General features: G+C 37.6%; 1 protein-coding gene across 1 annotated transcript in view; it reads left to right on the top strand.

Annotated features, from left to right (window-relative positions):
* Positions 1–1,797: 1,797 nt before the first annotated feature.
* Positions 1,798–20,094, top strand: part of LOC131043293 (probable folate-biopterin transporter 7) — a 57,269-nt gene continuing 38,972 nt past the window's right edge. Inside the window, exon 1 of the mRNA XM_057976488.2 lies at positions 1,798–2,662. Within this exon, the coding sequence (XP_057832471.2) occupies positions 2,059–2,662 (604 nt within the window). The 5' untranslated portion in view covers positions 1,798–2,058. The remainder of the gene's footprint in view (positions 2,663–20,094) is intronic.

The following is a 20,094-nucleotide window of genomic DNA, read 5'->3' as shown; positions in this document are numbered from 1 at the left end:
CTATAGATATGAGTCTATAGTAACAAAACCCTGTATGGGGTATTAACACTATAGAAAAAGCGAGAACGTTGCAACATCTATAGTCACAAAAAATCGTACGACGTACTAAAAACATAGACAAAGAGAGAAAAGGAGAGTTTATAGTGACCAAAATCCAGTCGAGGTTTTCACACAATTGAGAGAGAGAGAGAGAGAGAGAGAGAGAGAGAGAGAGAGAGAGAGAGAGAGAGAGAGAGAGAGAGAGAACATGGAGAGGGGGAGATAGAGTGAGAGAGAGTGTGTGTGTGGGATAGAGAGAGGGAGAGTGAGAGAGAGACATCTACATATATGAATATATATACGTATACATATATGAATATATGTATGTCTACTTATATCAAATTATATATGAATAAAGAATAGAAACCCATATGCATTATTATAAAGAATAGAAACCCATATGCATTATTATAAATAATAAAAACCCATATATGTCTTTTGAAAAATAAAACCTCGCATGCATTTTTTTAAAAATAAAAACCCGTACGCGTTTTGCCTTGTACTTAGGCTTGGATTGCAAAGCTAAGGTTTGGGAGCCTTATTTCCCTCCTTTTTACATTTTTTCTTCTTCCGATCTGGTTTCTCAACTTCATCGTCATCACTTTTACACATGTTATTAAGTGGGTATTTGTAAAATTTACACCATAATTTTACCCATCTTCTGAACTTTCTCACCATATAATTTTAAGAAAATTTGAACAATTCATTAACATATTAATCATGAATTTCTTTTACCAATGTCTCTAGAGTTCTTAGAGACAGGTGTGTACCATTTTTTTAATAACTTTTAAACTACTTGTCCAAAATTGAAACAAATTATATATTATTGTTCTACACTTCATTCTTTACACTTAAAAAAAATGAATTTTTCAATTATTTTGGTGCAAGTTATGTGACATGCACAAATAGGTACCTGATTTTGAAGATGCGTCCACTTTGAAAAATCGTAAAAAAAAAATACTCAACAAAAAATCACAAAAAAATACACAACTTCTAGTGCTCACTCTTGACTATCTTTCTACCAAAGGGTTTTTCAAAATAATCAATACAACTACAACTTTTTTGAAAAAAATAGGAATACTTTTGTGTGCGTAAAATATTTGACCCCTTTAATCTTATCCAATTTTGAAAAAGTTTAGTAGTTTGGAAATTAGATTCAGCGTACTACAATCTTTGTTTTTTGGGGTATCTTCAAATTGCTCCTCCAAGTTTAGGTTTAGTTGATTTCAAAAGAAAAGGTGTCCACTTATACCCCTTTTTGTTCACCATTTTGGTACATTTACCCAAAAGTTAAATTGCTTATCTTCCAATTAACTTGTCAACTAAGCAACCAACCAACTCGCCAACTAAACAAAGTAAAATAAATGACATAAATGATGGTAAAATTGAATTTTACATCAAAGACACATTTAAAATAATTTTTTAAATATTTTAAAAGGAAGAAATGAAGAAGAGAAAGAAAAAGAATATTATTCTATGTAAAAAATTTAAAACACAAAATATATATTGAAAAAAATAAAAACTATAAAATAATTCATAAATAAAACAACCCTCTAACAAAGTAAAGTAAATAATAAAGCCAAAACTGTGATTTCTTGAAGTTTTTAAAGAAATGTATTTAAAATATTATAATAGTTGATAATCAATTATATTCTTAAATTATTTGTAGGGAAATGATTTTTCTCTACATTTAAATGACTCCTTTGTCCATCATGCGTCACGTTTCGGCATAAAATGACAGAAGAAGAGAATCCCCCGAACGTCAGTGTATCCTCCAACGATCACTTAATACAAAGTCCGCCGAGAATGACTTCACATGGAGGCTTTACCCCTGGACAGGTGGGCTGACAATAAGACCTAATCAACGGCGCAAATTCAATTCACACTCCACTCTAGATTCTTCGCCAGCTCTCAGGAAGTTACCGCTTCAAATCCTCTTGAAGAAGGGAGCAAATCCAGGCCAAAGGCAATTGAGAATCATCACACCCATCACAAGAAGCAGAAGAAAGAGAATAGGCGATGCCAGGGTGGTGCAGAGTAGGTTCCCAAGGAGCCACCATACCTCTTTTGAACACACCACATCATCATTCCACTCCTCACAAAGATACTCACGTTCCCCTTACATCTGTCCCCTTCAAGCCCAAGCAAACTCAAAACTTGTCCATATCCTATTGCTTCAATGCCAACAAGGATTTTCACATCAGAAAACCACTTCTGAGAACTGCCCACATACCAAATCCACAGTCAAAGCTTTCCAGAGTCAGAACAGAGTACACGGATAAGCTCAGAAAGTTTGCAAGTATCCCATACTTGGAGTTCGCACGTAGGAGAAGGGAAATTTTGTTATTGTCATCAGGTGGGTGGTTATGGAGGATGAGGAGGAATTACGGTTCAGATTTGTTAGTGTTGCTGGCAGTTGGGTATTGTATTCAGGGATTCAGGGGATTTCCATGGCTAGCTATGAATTTTTACTTGAAGGACAAACTCATGGTAAATCCTGGGACTTTGCAGTTTCTTCTGAATACAGTTAACTTACCAATGGTGGCGAAGCCTCTATATGGTATATTCTCTGATGCTGTCTACATTGGAGGTGCTCATCGCTTGCCGTATATTGTTCTAGGAGGTCGGTGGAATTTATACTTTTTGTACTTTTCTCTTTGTTTTTCTTTGAAGTCTCCACTTTTATTTGTTGTTGTCAAGTAACTTTGAGTTCATGTTTTTTAATGAACAGTGCTAAGGTATGTGGGTTTTGGTTGAATGCCATTTTCCTGAAAAAATAAAAGAAAAATTAATGCACAGTTACATCCAATTGGTTTAATTATGACTCGAGATTGAGTTTAAAATTGATGAGTAAGAGATGAATGCAAACTCTGCCAAAATCTATTGAAGCAAAAAAGCGGAGGAGGTGATAAATACTGAAATGAACCAACTAATACAGGTTAATTATCAAATTTCCCAGTTAGTCTTAACGCCGATTTAATTATTACACTGGAACTTAGCTATTAGTAATAAACCTTAAAAGATTTGGCTCTGCCTGTTTTGTCTGAAAAAACTCACATACACTTGGCAGTTTGTGAAGAGTGTCATATCTATTAGCTATTAGCTCTGAATCCTGGAAACTGTGTCTGGTAGGCTGGAACTCTGTTTTTGGATTCTGCATTATTTCCCTCTTATGGTAATGTCTGGAAATTAGATGGGGAATCAAGACATCTGGAAAGTTTTCAAGTCGCAATCTTTTTGGCAGTTTCTAGAAATTTTGGTTGCTGGAACTCAGATTTTAAAATTTCTTGGAAATTCTGAACCTGTTTCCAGGGTTTCTCATACCTACTACTATAGTTTCTCTGTTTCCTTCGAAAAGCTGCCCCTTACCTGCATCGTAAAGTTTCAGGGTATCAGTTTCCAATACTGTGTTTAGTAGCATTTCTTTTCCTTGAGATGTCATCAATGTGAAACAGACATTGATGTTTAGTCTTGGACCTTAGATGATATTCATCCCATTTCTGGGTTATTCTTGAATGTTATGTATGTTTTGTGCTACTTGCAGATTCTGTCCATACAGAACTGTGGTTTCTATGTTTCTAGTGGATGACTTTTTAAGTATGGCTACATTTTCCTTAAAAAAACAATTTACTGATAGAGAAAAATTAAAGCCCATTTGAGATGGATGTTATACCACCATTCATGAATTCAATTCAATTTTTAGCATATTTTCAGTTTCATATAGTGTTCAAAATTACTAGGAATGACATCACAGTCCTTGATGAAGAGATGTAGAGAATACTCCTAATCATAATAAGGATGTGTCTATTTCCGTCCATTAGGCAATATCTAAAGAAAGTAGGAAATTTGAATTGGTATTATTGAAAATTGGTTTACAGCAAGCTTACTGGGAGACGGGTACTTGGAGATGCCAACTTTTTTTAATATAATTTAATAATTTCCAGAAAATATCATGACATATAACTTTGAAAGCAAGAACAGTGGTAAAGTTTTTAGATTATATGCAAAGATTTGAATAAACATAAACAATGCACACAGAATGAGAAAGCATGATCAAGGCATGTGAGCTTGCGAGCTCTCTGATGGAAAACCTTGATTAGAGAATCTTATTGTTAGTGTAGTCTGACCAAAGAATAATAATAAGTTTTAAGCAAGAGTTCATAGGGTATTACAAAACGTAAAGCTATATATCTATATATGAACAAAGGAAGCTCAAATTTATCAAGCAAGCATAGGGAATAGATCTACTCAATATTGACTCCTCAAATCATCAAATGAACAGAGATTGTTAAACTATGTAGAATAAATTAAAACCGTAAAAGCTCCACAGCCCTGCAAACGTTGTTGTGGCAAGACAATCTCTCGCATCCGTGCTAATCCAACATAGCTAGATACCGTGTAAAAATGAGTTTTTCTTTTGTTTTTTATCTTTTCAGGCCCCTAGGTTGGAGGAGATGTGCAGTAATGGCAAAAACAGCTGCAAGCCTGCAGGAGATGGGGAGACGGTGGGAGATGTGGACGTGAAGTTTCCTGCTCAAATTGGAGTTTCAGGAAGTGACCAAGGTATTGGAGAAGCATCTCCGTCGCCAAGACATGTCTCCTTGTAACACTGGTTTACAGTTACAATATACATGTCAAGGAAAGTGGGAATCAAAGAGAAAATGCAAACAGATTTTCCCCATCTTTATTTAGAAGTAAGTCAACATAACACCTCAGTAGATCCATAAGGATTGCAGAAGCAGAGATTCTAAATATGTCATGTAACTATTAGAAAAAGTTGTGAGGATTAGGAGATAATTAATGCAGATGAAATCCCATTGTATAGATATGCCACTGTAGCAAATAGCTTTTAGTGTGGTGTGCCTTAATATCCAATTCTTACTAATTTCCATATCATAAAAAAAGCTGTAGAGGTTGTCTCTCCTCTGTAAAATTTGACATGTTTCCATATCTTAGCCTATGAGAACACTGGGTATTACATCCTATAAAACATTGTGTTATTTTGATAAACACATTCTCATTAAAATAGTATACTATTTTACCAATTCTAAGACGTGAAAGGGATCCTCAGACCTGTAGATTAGGGGCCCACAATGCAACCTAAAATAGACATGTAAAAAATAAGGGTTTCAATTTTAAATAGACATGTAAAAGTTTAGGGTGTCAATTTTAAATAGATGGAAGGAGCATAGTAAAACTAGCCTCCCATAATAGACACCAAACCAAATGGAAATTAGTGTGGATATACAAATTTCACCATTACAAATACTCATTCACAAACTGTATATTGATGACATGTTTCTCGTATCAGAGAGTACTAGCCAAACAGGAATATGAACAAAGTTGAGTTTAATTTCTAAAAAAATTCTGTTGTAGAACTATGAGAAAGACATCCACTTTTGCAAAAGGTCAGATAGCCTTGACATACATGCTAGAGTTGCGTACACTTGAACTCAATGTGTTCTACCTAGCATGATATGGACTGTAAACTATATTTGACTAAAGCAATGAATTTAGTTGTTATATAATTAGTGCATGTGAAAAAATAAATTGAAAATCCACTCAAATATTTAATTTTGAGATCCCTTCTGGTGAAATCATTTGACACATATTCAACACACAAATGAAGGGTTGGAGTTGAAACCATTTTACATTCAATTTAACAAGGTTTGGGAAAAAATAGAAAAGAGTAAATAATTGCAGAGCGGGCTGTTATATTCTCTTGTTGTTTGCTCACAATATGTCAAGTTGTGGTACAATCTAGAGAAGCTGCATAAACACTGCATGTGCTTATGTACCATTTCTACACACCATGTTGTGACTAGGACAATCCCAAGTAGTACCCTGTACCTTGATTTAGACACATTCTATACACCCTTCCCATGCCCATAGCTCATGAAACCACCTTCCTTGATTCACCTCCATGCCATTTCCATGTGTCACATAAATGCTTTATATAATCTTATAAGGGGTGGTTTCTGAACCATCACACCCTTTCAAAATGGCTGTCTTAATAACTATTTAATAAATACAGTTATTCCCCCCTTTAAGGTTTTTACAAATATTCATTTTATTTGTCCCTTTTAACTAAAGGTTCATATATCATTTATTTTTCTATTTCCTTTTAATTTTGGGTTATTTCATGTAAAGAAAACTTTCTTTTCACTTAGGGAAGAAGTCCCATAACATGTAGATTATTAAGATCACATAGATAACACAAAAGTTAGAGAGAACCCAGAAGACCTGAACTGAGACAACTTCTGATATTGTCACTGGAGGGAGGAGGATTCTTACACATCGATCCAAGGACTTGCACCCAGAAGCTGCTCCCAGATTGGCAAATCTTTTGGTATGGGTGATTGGTCAAAACCAAGTTTGGCTTAGATATAGACCAATTACTGTAGGATCAATTATAAATTGAACCACAAGCTTTATCTATTACTTGGGGGTGACTGTTTGTACAAACGTATAAATTGATTCAAAACAAGAAGAAATTGAATATTGAAACTAATTGAGCAATTGAAAACCATCAATAGAGATGAATGAACATACAAATTATTAGAGACACTTTTAGTTTGGTGTAAAATCCCTGATATGAAACATCAACCAAGGAAACATGAAAATGATTTTATTGCTCAAATTGATTTGACTAGATAGAATGGTTCCCTTAGTGAGCATGGATGACTACTTGAACCTCCTGACAATCTGTGAAATCCTTTATGCTGAATTCATCTTGAAAACTGAATGAACCTCTTTAACTTCAAACCTCACACTTTTGTCTGACTATGATGATTTACTGTCAGGTTGGAGGTTTTAAATCACTGATCACTCTGCCTGCACTTTGTGCTTGAATTTGTTTGAAGTTGAACATTTGGGAAGGTAAAAATCTGGAAAATTGCTTGTATTGAATTTATCTGATTTGGAGATGATGCTTGATTTCTTCGAGATCATAATTAGAGATCTGTAAATAGTTCTTCCACACTCTTCCTATCGAAAAAATTCATTTTACTAGAATTTTGGGCCATCTGAGTGATCTGAAAGTGCTGAGGTCAACCCATCTTTGTCTCTCCTAAATTTCTGATTCAGAATTGTGTCCTCATCCACTTTTTTTGCTTCTTTGGGTGTAAATTCTTACCTGCTCAGAAGGGAGTATATAGGCCTGTTGTGACCATTTCACACATCGCCCCATGCAAATGGGGACCCCCTCTTTTTGCTCGTTTTTCGCTCGCCTTTCGCTTTGCTTTTTAGGGTTTTGTTAGATTGTCAGTTGTCTGGATTTAGGGTCTAGCCTTAGGGTTTTAATTGCCGTCTTTTCAGGCCAGAATCCAGTCAATTTTGAGAGCTTTTTGAGCTTCCTTTCGTAGGATGCAATTTCGAATGCAATGATTTCGCCAAAATGGTCTATTTTCAATTGGAATGTTGAGTGCTGAGCTTAAATTTGTCTAAGTGTTGATGATGAAATGTGAATTTTTGTCCAATTGACCAATTTTGACCAAATTTTGAGTTTTTTAATTTTTGATCCCTGGCATTGTAAATGATTTGTTTTCGCCTTGTGAAGTGATAAAATGTGTAAAATCATGTTATTTTGGCCTATAGGAGCAAAATCGCTCCTGTCCCTCTCCAAGGGACCAGAGTGAAGTTCTTCACAAGACAAAATTCAGGCAAAGATCAAGTCAAGTTTATGTTTGAAGGCAAGGAAGGAGGTGAAATGAACTCATTGAAGATAAATTGAAGATTACCAAATGCCATCAAAGGACCAAAATGCTTAAGTTCGCTCCTGTCCCTCAGGAAGGGACCAGAGCGATTTTTGTTATAGATGATTTTCTTGCCAAGTTACAACCGATCTCAAGGCATGAATGAATGAAAGGAAGTATGACAAGACAATTGAAGATAGTTTTTGAAGGAGATGAAGTGAAATGAAGCCCACAAGAGTTAAATTGCTCCTGTCCCTCTCCAAGGGACCAGGGCGATATGATGATTATATTGCTATTCTTCCAAGTTCAAGCCACTCCAAAATGAAGAACAAGGAGGCAAGGACGTCTTAAGACATCTCAATCAAGCACGAAGTATCCAAAGTTGCCAATATTGAAGGAACCGCACTTAGACACCTAGTTCGCTCCTGTCCCTCAGGAAGGGACCAGAGCGATATTTCCATAAAGGCATAAAATTTGAAAGTTTATCAAGCATCAAGTGATCAAGAACGATCAAGGAACTTTATTTTGCACGATGATAGCAATTGCAAGTTGAACGAGGCAAAGACGAGTTCAAAATGTTGAAATTCGCTCCTGTCCCTCAGGAAGGGACCAGAGCGATATTGATTATATTAGCCAAATCTCTCAAATATCACGTAAGGTCAAGGTTTTGCAAGGTCGTAAAGGGTCCAAGGCATGACTAGAAGGTGATATACAAAGACTCCAAACGTTAAAAGACCCTTAAAGTGAACACAGAGGCTATATCGCTCCTGTCCCTCTCCAAGGGACCAGGGCGATTTGCTTAGGATCCTTCATTTTTCTTCAAATTCATGCCAAGTCAAGGTTTTTCGGGGTTACACAAGGTATAAGGTGTCTTTTGAAGATGATATGCAAGAGTTTTGAACGTCAAAGTGTTACCAATTTGTGCAAGGAACTCATATCGCTCCTGTCCTTTGGACAAGGACCAAGGCGATTTTTATTAAAAGACTCATGTTTCGTCAAAATCATGTCAAGGCAAGTTCATGCTAGATCAAGAACGTCCTTTAAGAGGCAATGAACGAAGAACCAAGGTTGAAAGGTGATGCATTTGGACTAGAGCTTCAAGATCGCTCCTGTCCCTCTCCAAGGGACAAGGGCGATGATCCTTCCAACGTCTAAACGCCTTGTAGAATTCAAGTGGAACGAAAGGGGAGCGAAAGAATAGCATTGTTTGTCCATCATAACAAAGATTGAAGTTCGAAGTCACAAAGATTAAAGAGAAATTATGAGGATCGCTCCTGTCCCTCTCCAAGGGACCAGGGCGATATTTGTCAAAGCATTCATGTTCCTTCGAAGATCATAACAAAACAAGTTACAAAGGGTCTAAAACGCCATTTGGAAGGCAATGAACGAGGAGTTAAAACAAAAAACGAGGAATTTCAAAATAGAAGATAAGGATCGCTCCTGTCCCTCTCCAAGGGACCAGGGCGATATTCTTCCTAACATCAAATGCACCTTGTAAAGGTTAAATGAAACAAGCATGGAATGAAGAAACAAGGTTATTATTTGCCTCATGATGGAAATTTGAGATCAAAGATGCAAGATTAAGGAAAAACAATGAAGATCGCTCCTGTCCCTCTCCAAGGGACCAGGGCGATAATGGTCATGAGATGCATTTATTCACGCATGCAAGACACTCAAGTTCGAAAGACCCAACAAAAATACCGATTTGAACGTAAGGATAGAGGCTTTGGACGTCGAAATTGCAAGAATCATGACAAAATTGATGGATCGCTCTTGTCCCTCTCCAAGGGACCAGGGCGATGAGGTACGTATCTTCCATTTTCAAAAATTTGGCGCTCAAACACATTTCTTTAAATTTATTTTAAATGCTAAAATCGATAGATTGAAAATTTAATTAAAAATGGCATTTAAAATTTGCGCTTAATATTTATTAATTATTTTGCCTTTATAAAAATCGAAATTTATTTATTTAAATAATAAAGGCATTTAATTAATTATTTATTAATTAAATAAAATTCAAAAGGAGCGCTTGGTTTGTGAGAGTCGGCCTTTATTCTTATTAAAAAATCGTTTAAAAATTGCTTTATTTCACAAAAGTCGGCCTTGGGGTGAATGGTGAGATGAGCGCTATAAAGGGAGAGGTGAAAATCATTATTTTCACATTATCATTTTTCCATCTCATATGCGATCAAAGGGAGAAGTGCGAATTCATATCAAGGGAAGAAGTGCGATTTGGAGTTTACAAAGCTAGGTGGTGTGAACTACTACCCAAAGTGGTGCGAGTCCAAGTTTCCATTTGTGCGAACTTGTCAAATCCATTGAAGATCACGTCGAGGACATATCAAAAGGTGGTGAAATTGATAAGGAGAGATTGCGTTGAAGACTATTTATACGTCAATTTTGCCTAGGCGAATCCTTTTTTATTTTGCATTCTAGAGTTAGCTCTCTATTGAGGTATGGCGCTATTTGCTTTATTGTTTTATTAGTTGATCGTCATTACCTAAATTTTGAATTTTGAATTTTGAATTCCTAGCTCAATCGTTTTATTTTAGGAAATGATAACTCAAAGACTTATCATGAAGTTTCCTAAAATTTATTCTCTAATCTATGTTATTTATTGCAAAATCTAGCTTCTCATTATGAAATGTTGTGTAGGTATGGCAACCCCGAAGGCGGGAGCATCCACCAGTCGTTCAGCTCTCATGAAAGAAGATCAGAAGACCGAAGAAGTGGAGACCAAGATCGTGTCTAAGTGGAGCCACATTGGAGATACAAACTTGGGCAACTTTAGCACGAAGAAGTTTCGAGATGTCCCTTACATTGGTAAGCCATCACCTGTCGCCTGGAGAATAATCGAAAGTGGCATCATTAAGGCGGCAGGCTTTCCTCCAGCTATTCAGGGCCATGAGTTGATGATCGAATGTGCTCGTCATTATGATCCACAGTCCAGAACAATCGTGTCCAATGAGGGAAACACTTTGGCATACCTTTCAGAGGAAGCTATAAGTGAAGCTTTCCATCTTCTAGAGCACAGGGACATGATATACAAGAGCATAGAAGGAGCCAGATCAATGTACGAAGATGATCCAGATGCTTGTCTAAGCATTATCAATAAGAACTGGCTACTTAAGAGCCGTCCCCGTCTGAGCAAGGTCCCGAACACACCGCACAGGATTGATTTCCAGGAGGAGTACAGGGATTTGATTACCATGCTCAACCGAGTTATAGGAGCCCCTCACGCCTTCTATTTTGAGAAGTGGATGTTTTACTTCATCCAGGTGATCGTTCAGGGAAAAGGTACCATACATTGGGCTAGGATGATTAGCCATTGCTTGGACGTACAGTTGAGAAGACTCAAGGCTACTAAGTCTTTCTACATGAGTTCATATGTCATCTATGCTTTGATTAGGAGTGTTGAGTACGCAGGACTACCTCATAGAGGAGTGATTGGAAGAGGACCCGGCGAGGTCAGAGCTTGTGATTCCTATGCCTACTTGCATCATCCGCCAGGAAGTAATTACAAGTTAGTTAATGATACTTTCACGATGAACATCACCAGGACGTTACAAGGTGGGATTCACAACAGATTATCTCAGGATGCCCAGGAGTTCATAAAGAGGTACGGTGCTTGGTTCATTCAGTTTCCCAAGTTCACTTATATTAGAGTGCATGGATGTCCTTTGCCTCCATACATGTTGCCGAGATATCCAATAGACAGAATTGTGTTACTTGAAGTAACGAGACAGTTGGCAGCATATGTGAAGGCATTCAGACACAGACATCAGAATGGAGTTCCAGTACCTATCATTTTGGGTAATTCAGTTGAGGTATGTCCTAATGCTTTAGCCATGGATGACGCAGAGAAGGAGTTAGCCTTGTATTCTTTTCCATCTTTTGCTTTGAGAGAAAGCTTTGATCCACATGGACATTTAGAGGAGACAGTCGGCAGAAAGTTTAGACATGAGTACCAAATTGAAGATTTTATGATGAACCTCCTAGATGATTTTGAAGTGAAACGAAAAATGCATTCTAGATTGCCTTTGGATTTCATCAGGAAATGCAGGATTTACAGAGTGGCCGACCAAGCTCAAGACAGTGGCAGACATGTCCAGTCTTCCTATGATCGAGAAAGCAAAACAATAAGGTTAGATTGGAATGAGCCCGAGGTCATGGATCTAGATACTTTGATGGCACCAGTCTTGTCTTGTACTCGCAGATGGGTTGACATACAACATCAGAAGTTGAGAGAACAAGGCATAGCTATGTCTTTCACTTTGGAAGAGAAACCAGCCGAAGGTGGAGCTAGTGTGAGTGAAGGCAATCCTAATCCTAGAAATTCAGGTGAAGGAAACCTTCGATGTGCCAGTGAGGGCAATCTCCATCCAAGGGGTTCGAAGAGAAAAGAAAGGTCAGAAAAGAAAGAGTCTTCCAAGAGGAAACAAGAGGCTAACAGAGATCGATCATCCGGTACTTCTTCTAGACCTGAGAAGAGAACAATTCAAGTGGAAGAATCCATGGAGTCTATGGTACAGAATGACAGGCAGGAAGAAGGACAGGCACAGCATGGTTCACCAAATGGATCTCTCCAAGACTATGATTTAGATGAAGATAAAGAAGACAATGAAATGACATCTCCTCCCAGACAAGAAGAAATAGTGCACAAAGAGATTCAAGTTCAAGAAACAAGATCGATTATCCCAGATTGGTTGAAAGAAAGATTAACCAAGGTGATTGTAGTAGAGGACGAGGACAGTGCAATTGATTTAGAGAGCCTTGTTGGACATTCCCAGGAAGTGACAGAGAAGAGAAAGGCTACCAAGATGTCCAAGATGATTCGAGATGAGACTGGATCCAGAAAACTGCAGATAGCTACACCGGCAGCAGACAAATATGAAGGTAAGATCCTAGCAGAGGAATATGATATACAAACATTTGAGCTAGGACCATCCACAGCTGAGCAGACTTTAGATGATGCCACCGATTCATTTGAGGCATTGAAGGACAAGCTTAAAGAAGAAATGGAGAAGAACAGAAAGCTTGAGAGAGAGGTCGGTGCATGGAGGACATATTTCAGTCACATCAATGAGCCTTTGGGACGTCAAGATCCAGCTAGATCACCAGTGCAAGCACTTCCGCTTCAATCAATCAGTGAGGCAGAAAGATTCAGGAACATGGTTCAACGTACAAGTAATTGGATGGATAGATCTCATACAGTGGCCATAGAATTTGTAACAAGGATGATGAAGATTATTCATCAAGCTATCCAAGTTCTTGAGATAATCCACAATTTGATGATAACAGTAGCTGCATTCGCCCATACCAAGGATGTTATCATTCCTGTCTTGAAAGTTATTAGACATACATCAAGGAAGATTTTAGCGCAAGAGAAGATTTTGGAGGGAGAATCTCACAGTTTGTTTCAGTGGTCAACCTTACTCCATATGAAGAGTGTTTTCTTTGAGGACATCAGTACTAGATGTGGCCAAGTTGAGGAGGTGATCAATCCGATCCAGGACAGGGTATTTGAGGTACTTCGTACCATTCTTGGCAGAAGGATCGAGGTCGAGACAGATGTGGATATGCAAGAGTTAGAGGATAGAATCAAGGTCATCTTTTGCAAGGATGCAAATGTTACAGATGAGCAATATGATCAAATGTTTGCCACCATGCTCCTGATTGAAAGAACAAAGGAACTTGAATCTACTTGGGACGCAGCTCTTCTAGATGCATTCGATCAGGTCATCCACTTGGAAGAGAGTATGAAGAATCTTTTCGAGATTCCAATTGCAGAAATCGAAGGAATCGTGACAAGATTCATTGCATATGCTAAAAAAGAACATTGGAAAGGGAATAAGGTTCTAGATGAAAGGTTGTTACAGATGACATGACATCTTATTTGTCATTGGTTTATGTCTCCTAGGTTTTTGTGCCAAATTTAATATTTGGCTATGCATTTAATATTGTTCAGTAAAAAGGAGGCCATTTGTAACAAACCCTAATTAGGGTTTGGGTGTCATGATCTTGACCGTTGATTTACTTTCAATCTGGACCTTTCATTGTAATTGGGGATGCTATTTATACCCCCATTTTTCATTTCATTTGGTAATAGTTAATAGTCAATAGTTGATGTAATAGAGAAGAGAGATAGCTAAGAAGATTAGAAGTTAGAAGCAATTTTATTTTGTAGCAAGATTGAGTTTTGAAGAGAGGAATTCAAGCAATTGTTGTACATGATGACTTGGAAATCAATAAAATATTGAAGTTATGGTGTTTTGTTGCAACTTTCTTGGTTATCTTCATGGTTGTTTAATCTACTTGAATCATGCTCAATCAAAGTAGTGTGCTAATTTGAAGGACATTGTGTGAGACTTGATCTTTGGTAGGATTCGTAATCCAAACCACTAGCTTCTTGCTGATTGTAGGAACGCCTTGCATGGTCGACTGGAGAATACTTTGAGTCCCTTAATCTTCAATCATTATTGTATCTTGGATATGTACCTTTGTGGTAGTATCTTTGATCTTTGATGCATTGAATATCATTTTGTTACCTTAGAAGATCGCATCAATTTCAATTGAGTTGTTATCTTATGGCAAAATTGAAGTTGGTTGAATCTTGCCAAGTCTTGTCCATACGAAGTCATTTCTAGGGTTAGGCTAAATTAGACCTCTTTCAAACCCTACTCTTTTGTTATTTTTTGAAAAGTTCCTTAGTTTTAGTAAAATCTTTGAACTTTCGGAATATGTAAGACCCCTTGAAGGAAACAGCAAATCACATCATACCGCTGGAAGCTTGTCCACACGTAGAGACCCTACTAACAGAACCTTGGAGTCTTCCTAACTGATCCTTTACGCGAATCTTCAGCAGTTAGAGACTATTTTCTCAAGAGAGGATAAGATGCCTATTGGTATTTTATTCTGTGTATGATGGTGTATAAAATACACGTCAACAAGGCCCTTGTGACTCATCCAATATGCTTGGTTTATAGAACTTCAAATGCTTAGCAGGAAAACTGAATAAATATTCATGTCAGAAAGATGATTGAATTTGAAAGCATTTTCATCAACTTATTGAAGGATCTCAAGTTTGAAATGGTTCATATCTAAGAGTCCTTAACTTCTGACCTTCGCCTTGCAATCTTTGCTTTGTCGAATGGTTCATATCAAAGAGGTTTTATCTTCTGACCTTCCACTAGCAATCTTTACAGTTTCAAATGGAGCCTAAACATGTGTACTTGCAACTTATGGTGCATCTATACTGATCATACCTTGTTTTGTTCTGGCTTGAGTCTCCTCCAGTTACTCTTCAATTTGGTAGTGTATTGTATTGATTTTTGCTTTAATTTCTGTATTGTATCGATTTTTGCTCTAATTTCTGACTTTCCCATTGCAATCTTTCCTTTCTCAGATGGTGCTTCTATATTGATCAAATCATATTTTGTACCTAGCTTGAGTCTTCTTGAGTTGCATTTCTATTTGGTATTGCACTTGCATTATTCTAGGCAAGAATTGTACTGCCATGTATTCATTTTGCTTTAACTTCTGACCTTCCTCTTGCTATTCTTTCCTTTGTCAAATGGAGCCAAACCATATAGTATACTTGCAACTTTATTGTGCTTCTTTACTGATCATACCTTATTTTGTACCTGGCTGAGTATTCTGCAGTTGCTCATTAATTTGGTATTGTATTTGTATTATTCTATGCAATAAATTTATTGCTTTGTATTCATTTTTTTCGATGATGAACCTTTCCCCTTAGGCTGTCCACCTTCAATGACAAGAGGGAAGATGAAACAAAAGCACATTTAGACTTGTTTCAGGAGATAAATAGTTTGAACAGTCAAAAACATGCTTAGCATATGGAATATTGTCATCTTGTGTTTGGGATGCTTGTGATTATATAGTCTCAACAAGTCAACAATGGTTCTACTCACCTCCTTGGTTTGCTCCAGTTTGAAGTATCAAGCACCCTCCACCAAGACTTCTGATACAAACTCAAAAACCTAATGTTGCAATTGAAACCATTCGACTTCAACAAACTATAATTCATCAATACCTTCTTGAAGAACTTATGCTCCAAACCATGGGCATCAATTATCTTCTTACATGAAATATGCAAGTGTTTTTTGCTAAACCAATCTACCACTACAGTAGATAGTACTTCCCCTGATTAATTTTGGAGTGGCCTCCCATATTATCTATTGATATGCACTCCCATGTTGTAGTAGGAATTTTGTCATGGCCCCTTTCCTTACAAGTTACAACTCATGAATGGACCAAAATACACATTTCTTGACTCCTGTATTTTGCTTGATCCCATTTTGCATGTAAGTCCTTCCCCATCAGTCTCATGGGCATCAGAATAAGCCCTCCAAGGTCTTGAGTGTGAAAACATGGGAAAGATCCTAAGTCTATATGAGTGGTTGGAGTGCTAGAGTGATAGAGTTACCCTCCCTAGCATGCCTCTCTTCTTAAATTTGCTTCTCTTTCTATATCTATTAGGACGAATTTCCCTCTACTATTGCGTCTTTCAACCACTCCACTTTCACTCCTCTCTTTATTAGAGCTTCAGAGTTCCACATGGAATCATACCTCCTTACCAAATCCCAATTCGCCTTACACCTTAGCGCAAATGTTGGACTCTCTCCCTCCACCATGCCTCACCTCCAAACTATGTTTCCCAATAGAAGGCACAGACCACCTCTAACCTTCAAACTATAGTGTTCTTGCCATTTTCATCGTCCCTCTTCACCTACCACCCTAAATGTCAAGAAAACTATTACTGAATAAATTGATAAGGCGGGTCCCTATGGGATTCCTCCTTGCATTGTCATTTGTCTCAATTCACTTGAAGTCAAATTGCATGGAAGTCTAATAGGACACACTACAATGAAGCCAACAACTGCCATTAATGTAGTAGTTAGGATTCAACTTCAAACTGAAGGGGTTCCTTGCGAAGGATAGTTGCAGGTTGCGAGGGGCCCCATACCTTCCAAGTCTATTTCTGGACAAAAGTATGCCATTGCTAGCTTGATGTGAAGGAAAACAATGATCAACGAGTGCAAGAAACCATTCCCTTGTACCATACCCAAGACAGAGACCATTGTGCAATTTCCAACATTCCTTGTGGGTGTCCTTAAGATTGCAGATTTGGATGGAAGGGGGTACCTTTGAACACACCAACCAAACCTTAACTTGAAATCACTATGAGCACTTGTTCAAGCATCCATATTTGGAGATGAAAACCCATAGATCAGTGGAGGTCAAGGGATGAAAACCCTAAAGATCTCACATTGGAGGACACCTCTTTGGCTAAAGGAGTGGTATTACATAGAGGTCATATTCAAGCTTTAAGGTGGCTGAAATCAATGATATGGGTTTTGCATGACATTGACAATTGTTGTGGATGTAAGGTTTGTGTTTTAGTTTTCTCTAATTGTGATAGGAAAATATTTTAACATTTTATAGTTTATTTGCTTTGAATAGATGATCTACAATCTCAATCTTGTGTAAACTGGAGAGCACACGATTATATTGAGAGGGGGGCAGCAAATAAATATAATGCAAATCTTTAATTTTTCAAACTTAATACCATAAGCATATCAATTGCACAATATAATTCACATAAGATGTAACAATCACACAAGTAGAAAACATGATTTATGTTGAAACCCTTGAAGTAGAAATCCATGGCAAAATATTGCTTTATATATAAAAACCTCTTGCAATCTTTGTAGGCACCAACCTACGGGATACTCCAATCCCCTCTCTTATAGAATTTGTGAGAACCAAACCACTGGAGACACCTATCATCTCTTATAAACTTTGTGAGCACGAACCCATTGGAGACACCAGTCCCCTCTTATAAGCTTTGTGAGAACCAACCCACAACTTTTTCAATGGATGATATTCTTCACAAGATCTGAATACGGATATACTTTCCCTCACAATTCTAATCACAAATCTGACTTTAAATGATGTAAGTCTATCCTTCACAAATCTGAGTTCTTTCGCAGATCTGAATAGAATATTTGCTATGATACACTCACAATTCTGATCGCAAGATTACACTGCTTCCACAAGTATTTCTGCCGTAAGTTCTGCTCTAATTTTACTTACAAATTTGCTCTTAAATCTGCCCTGAAACACTAAGAAATCTGCCTTTAAACTTGCATTGAAACACTCAGAAATCTGCCCTTAAATCTGCATTGAAACACTCAGATGTCTGCCCTTAAATCTGCATATATTTCTTCACAGTCTTTATCTATATTACCTTCATAAAGCTTCTCCAAATTTCTTCAACATAAATCTGAAACACTCTTCATGTTTTCTGCTCTAACTCTTCCTTTTTCTACTCTACATCTGATAATAATATTTAATGAAAAAACTTGGTAAAATAAGCTCCAAATGATCTCTTATTTATATCAGCAAATGCACCTCTTCACCCATAAAATACACCTCTCCAAAGAGGTTGGCCCAATCAGCATTTAATATATTTCATTTTATTTGAACTCCTCAAAAGATAGGCTCCAAAAATAGGAGAGGTCGGCCCCAACCAGCAATAATGGATTTTTAGTTATTTTGTTTGTTTGGCTAATTTGGGCGCTAGCTTCTAGGAGATCGGCCCACGATAAAATAATATTTATTTGCGCACCAAATAAGTTTAACATATAATGGAAGGTCAGCCCACACAAAGGATAAATTTGAGTCGCCAAAATAGGGCAAGATGGGTCGGCCCAATTTGATAATAAATTGCTGAGTTGAAATAAATATTTTTATTTATATTTAATGCTGCTGTTCATGAAACTTTTGCATACAGCTTCTGATTCGATCATCCTTAAGAAGCAACATGATGTCCTTAGATTTCTCCATTGACATCAATGACAAATTTGTCCAAGCCCCTTTGACATCATTGACAATATTTCCAACATAAACATTGTACCCTTTTGTTATTGTGTCACTGCATAGTCAGGGGCCATTTTGTGAATGAAAGGAGGTGCTGGCATTGTTCTGCAAAGTGCCCCCAACCATTTAATATAATACAATGTATTGTTATCAATGTGAATGAAATGAGGAGCATTGAGGTATGGGTTTTGGGGATGGGGGGACCAAAGGCCATGGCAGGGGTGTGGCACAAATGCATATAGTACTTGAAAAATTAGTTATAAAAATATGTGTAAGGAATAAGATAAAAACTATAAATGAAATTTTGACACAGCATGTAAAGTTTACACTAATAAAACAACTAAAACATGAAAATGATTGCATTGAAATTTGAACAATAACAATGGTGGGCAAAGTTTTGGAACTTTGGGAGCGAACCAAGAATAAGTATAATAATTGGAAATAAAAGTTTGGCATATTAAGTGAAGTTTAAACATAGCAATGGTTGTATTAGCAATAAGAATGGAAGGTGGGGATTTGGGGTCAAGGGGCAATGCCCCTTGTGGGGTTTGGGTTAGAGACCCGAACAGGGTCAATGCGTAGCATCCCTTGCAAGTGTTTGAGGATAGAGCCCCCAATGAGATCAAGGAACAATGCCCATTGCAGGGATCTAGGTGATAAACCCCCAGTGGACCCAAGGGTCAGTAGCAATGCCCCTAATGTGCTCCTTGTCGTGATACGAGGTGACGTTGAGGGGCGAAGCCCCCAACAAGCAGCACAAATAAGGCCTTTGAGACCTTAGAAACCTTCATTACGAATGTCATATTCACAAATTTTCACCATTTTTTATTTAGGGTTGGAGATTCTAATTGGGGGCCATGGGAGACTCCTAGACATCCCTAGGATGGTCAAGGGACTCCTAGGAGTCCCTAGGACATCTTGAGGATGCCCCTAAAGGGAGTTGAGCTGGTTATTTCTCCAAAAAGATGCACCTATTTAGGAAACCGCTACCATCCTAGTTAAGGATCTCACAAGAGGCTATTAAACCATGTCACAAATCCCTAGGGGAGATGTTGGACACATTCCAACAATCTTCCCCTCAATGTTACTTTAGGGGATTTGAACCTGCAACCTTGCTCTGATACCACTTGAAGGGAGTTGAGTTGGCCATTTATCCCAAAAGATGCACCTATTTAGGAAATTGCTACTATCCCAGTTAAGGATCTCATAGGAGGTTGTTAAACCATGTCACAAATCCCGAGGGGAGACGTTGGACATGTTCCAACAGTCCTGCCATCCCCAAGCTCTCCCATGTCTCAGCAACATCCCTAGGACAATGGTGGTGTGGCAGGGGGACATTTCCCCCTAGTACCCTCATCTTGAAAATGTCCCTATCTTGGAAATGTGGGGATTTTTTTTTGGGGGGGGACACATCCTTGTGGTTCAAGGCTGATTTTTCCCTTCCATTTTTTTGGGAATG

This window comes from Cryptomeria japonica, chromosome 5 (genome assembly GCF_030272615.1).
Source record: "Cryptomeria japonica chromosome 5, Sugi_1.0, whole genome shotgun sequence".
Taxonomy (NCBI): Eukaryota; Viridiplantae; Streptophyta; class Pinopsida; order Cupressales; family Cupressaceae; genus Cryptomeria; species Cryptomeria japonica.
This window is presented reverse-complemented; position numbering and strand designations above follow the sequence as displayed.